Source organism: Nanorana parkeri, unplaced genomic scaffold, assembly GCF_000935625.1.
Source record: "Nanorana parkeri isolate BGI_ZX_2015 unplaced genomic scaffold, ASM93562v1 scaffold2834, whole genome shotgun sequence".
Taxonomy (NCBI): Eukaryota; Metazoa; Chordata; class Amphibia; order Anura; family Dicroglossidae; genus Nanorana; species Nanorana parkeri.
The window spans coordinates 31,161-34,014 of NW_017309102.1; the positions used below are offsets into that span (position 1 = coordinate 31,161).

The 2,854-nt window shown below is 53.7% G+C and overlaps 2 protein-coding genes across 2 annotated transcripts in view; both read right to left on the reverse strand.

Annotated features, from left to right (window-relative positions):
- The window catches only part of LOC108802376 (olfactory receptor 5V1-like), a 1,815-nt gene extending 1,341 nt beyond the window's left edge, over positions 1–474 (reverse strand). The window contains exons 1-2 of the mRNA XM_018574239.1: positions 397–474; positions 139–150 (exon numbers count right to left, since the gene is read on the reverse strand). Of these exons, the coding sequence (XP_018429741.1) occupies positions 139–150; positions 397–474 (90 nt within the window). The remainder of the gene's footprint in view (positions 1–138; positions 151–396) is intronic.
- Positions 475–874: 400 nt separating this feature from the next.
- LOC108802377 (olfactory receptor-like protein OLF1) lies at positions 875–1,834 on the reverse strand. Its single transcript, XM_018574240.1, has one exon. It carries the CDS (start codon positions 1,832–1,834, stop codon positions 875–877), a length of 960 nt encoding a protein of 319 aa, XP_018429742.1.
- Between the last annotated feature and the right edge of the window lie 1,020 nt (positions 1,835–2,854).

Here is a 2,854-nt window from a genome sequence, read left to right on the forward strand (position 1 = left end):
AGTTAGGTGAATGAGAAGATCGGCTTCTTTTCAGGTGGAATGTATTATGATGTGATACTACAATATGGCCACTAGGTGGAGGCGAGGAGCCTAGACATAGGTACCCCCGGCATCCCAGTCCAGGGAGTAGATGGTGACCCTGGGTGATACCTGAACAAAGATGGCTCTGAGCTTCTGGAGAGAAAAGAAGGATGAAGGCATTGCCAGGGGGAGTCATGTGATCTCTGTGAGAGGTTGTACATATCTGGAAGGGTCACATGACACATCGCTCAGCATGCTGCACTTAAAGCCCAACTCCAGGGAAACAAAACGTCTTCTCTTGCAGGGGGACTGTCCTGGCACTGCAAGGGTTAGGTGCTTGTTTTTTTCTAGGTATTAAAAAAAAGTTATACTCACCGCGGAGCCGGCACCCCCCCCCTCCAGGCTGATAGACCGACCCCCTCCAGGCTCATAGACCGGCCCCTCCAGGCTCATAGACCGGCCCCTCCAGGCTGATAGACCGCCCACTCCAGGCTGATAGACCACCCCCCTCCAGGCTGATAGACCACCCCCCTCCAGGCTGATAGACCAGACACTGCAGACTCTTCTCCCCTTCGCTCTGGTGGTCTAAGGCTCACTCATGGCTCCATAGACCTGCATTGTACATGAGGACATAGAGGAACATTCCACCAGCTGGATGGGAAGCGGAGAGTGCTGACCACCAGGGGAGCGGGGAGCTGGCAATCCTTATACTAACCCTAAAACAGCTTTTCCTGACCTCTAGACATAAACAAGCACTTAACCCTTCATGGGGCCGCCCCACTGCCAGTGAAAGCTTCTCATGTCCCGGAGTTGGGCTTTGAGATGAGTACATAGATGTGATGACAGGTCCGCTTTAGATGTATGTTGTCCTATGGCACCACATAGACCTCCTCCTGGCCAGCCTCCGTTTCAATGACCCTTTGACCTCTTTGTTCCTTATGCTATAGATGACGGGATTCAGCATGGGGGTCACCACGGTATAAAGCATGGAAATTGCCCGGTCACGGTCCGGGGAGTAGCTGGAGCGAGGTCGTAGGTACATGAAGGCGATGGCGCCATAGTAGAGGGAGACCACGGCCAGGTGGGAGCCACAGGTGGAGAAGACCTTGGATCGGCCTTTGTTGGAGCCGATCGTCAGGATGGTGGAGATGATGTGGAAATAGGAGGTCAGGGTCAGCAGGAAGGAGCAAAGAGCGATGAGCCCCCCGGAGATGTAGACGGCAACTTCATTGAACAAGGTGTCGCTGCAGGAGAGCCGGAAGAGTGGTGGCATCTCGCAGAAGAAGTGCCGGACCAGGTTGGACTTGCAGTAGGGGAGCCGGAAGGTGAGGACGGCGTGGATCACAGAGTTCAGGAAGCTGACAGTCCATGAGAGAGCGGCCAGAGAAAGGCAGAAGCTCCGGCGCATGATCACCTGGTACCGTAGAGGGATGCAGATGGCCACGTATCGGTCGTAGGCCATGACCGCCAAAATGATGCACTCGGTGGCCCCGAGAGCCAGGGAGAAGTACATCTGCGAGGCGCATCCCAGGAAGGAAATGCTTCTGTCCTGAGATACGGTGTTTACAAGGAGTTTGGGCACAATGGTGGAGGAGAAGCAGATGTCAATGAAGGAGAGGTTGGTGAGGAAGAAGTACATGGGGGTCTGCAGCTGGTTGTCCGTCCTCACCAGTACAATGAGGAGAACATTTCCTGACAATGTGATGATGTAAATGAGGAAGAAGATCAGGAAGTAGATGACCTGAAGGTACGGGACGCTCGAGAGGCCAAGAAGGATGAAGGAGCTGGTTAGAGTTTGGTTGTATGGTTCCATCGCACTCCGGCATAGATAGGTGGACCTGTGATGAGAGAAAGACGGGAAATGTCCACCTGTTAGGAGTTTAGGACAATAGCCCAACACAGATTAGATGAGAATGTACTGCTGTAGTCACCCGATATCTGGTGCTGCCGCCCCCCACAGGCTCACCGCTCCAGTTCCTTTCTGATACTCCCCTGCCCCCAACGTCATTCAACTCACTCTGAGCCCAGGGTGTCAAGACTTGGCCCACCACCCTGGGCACACCGGAGAATGGGTCCTCTTTGCCCTCTTCCTCCTCCGAGGGTCAGAAGATCCTAAACGCTGCAGAGAGTGCCACCATCGGAGGAGGAAGAGGGCAAAGAGGACCTGTCATCGAATCCGGCCACAGATACCAGGAACAAGGTGCGTTAGAGCTTAAGTGAAGGGGAGGAGGTGAAGGTTGGAGGAGAAGAACCGAATCCCATGGTCAAGGCCAGGCTTTAGTTTGGCCCACAAACGTAGAAATACCTTACCGGGAAGCCCCAAATTAAATAAGGGAAGCCCCTTGCTGAGCCTGAAGAAGGGGACCCTGCGTGGCCCCGAAAGCGCTAGTTCTGGTGACATGATGTTCCAATAAACGAACACTTTGGACTTCAACACCATTGGTGTGCTGGTGACATGCGTTTATTTAGTTTAGTTTGACCCGCCACTCACCACCAACGTCATGACTGAAATGAGGTCACCCAGTAAATGATGTGCCCGGCTCCCGTGAACATTGGTTGAGTCCACAGAATACGTGACCGGGACCCTTCAACAGAAGACGAGTCGCCGACGCGCCAAAGTCTTGAACCATACGTCCCTGTCGGTGTTTGGTCGTATCGCACGACATGTTTTTGTATGATAATATGAGTGAAGGTCAAGAGTTTGGAGTGCCGGCGACTCACCTTATACACGGCGCCCTCCATTGGTTGCTGCAGCTGCCACCAAGAAGAGGCTATCAGGGACATGGCGGTCAGGAGTGCGATGGGGTATGTATAACGGGAACCCTTCCTTGGC

Excerpts from the sequence above, each read along its gene's own strand:
- LOC108802377 (XM_018574240.1), bottom strand. The coding sequence starts at position 1,834 with ATGGAACCATACAACCAAACTCTAACCAGCTCCTTCATCCTTCTTGGC.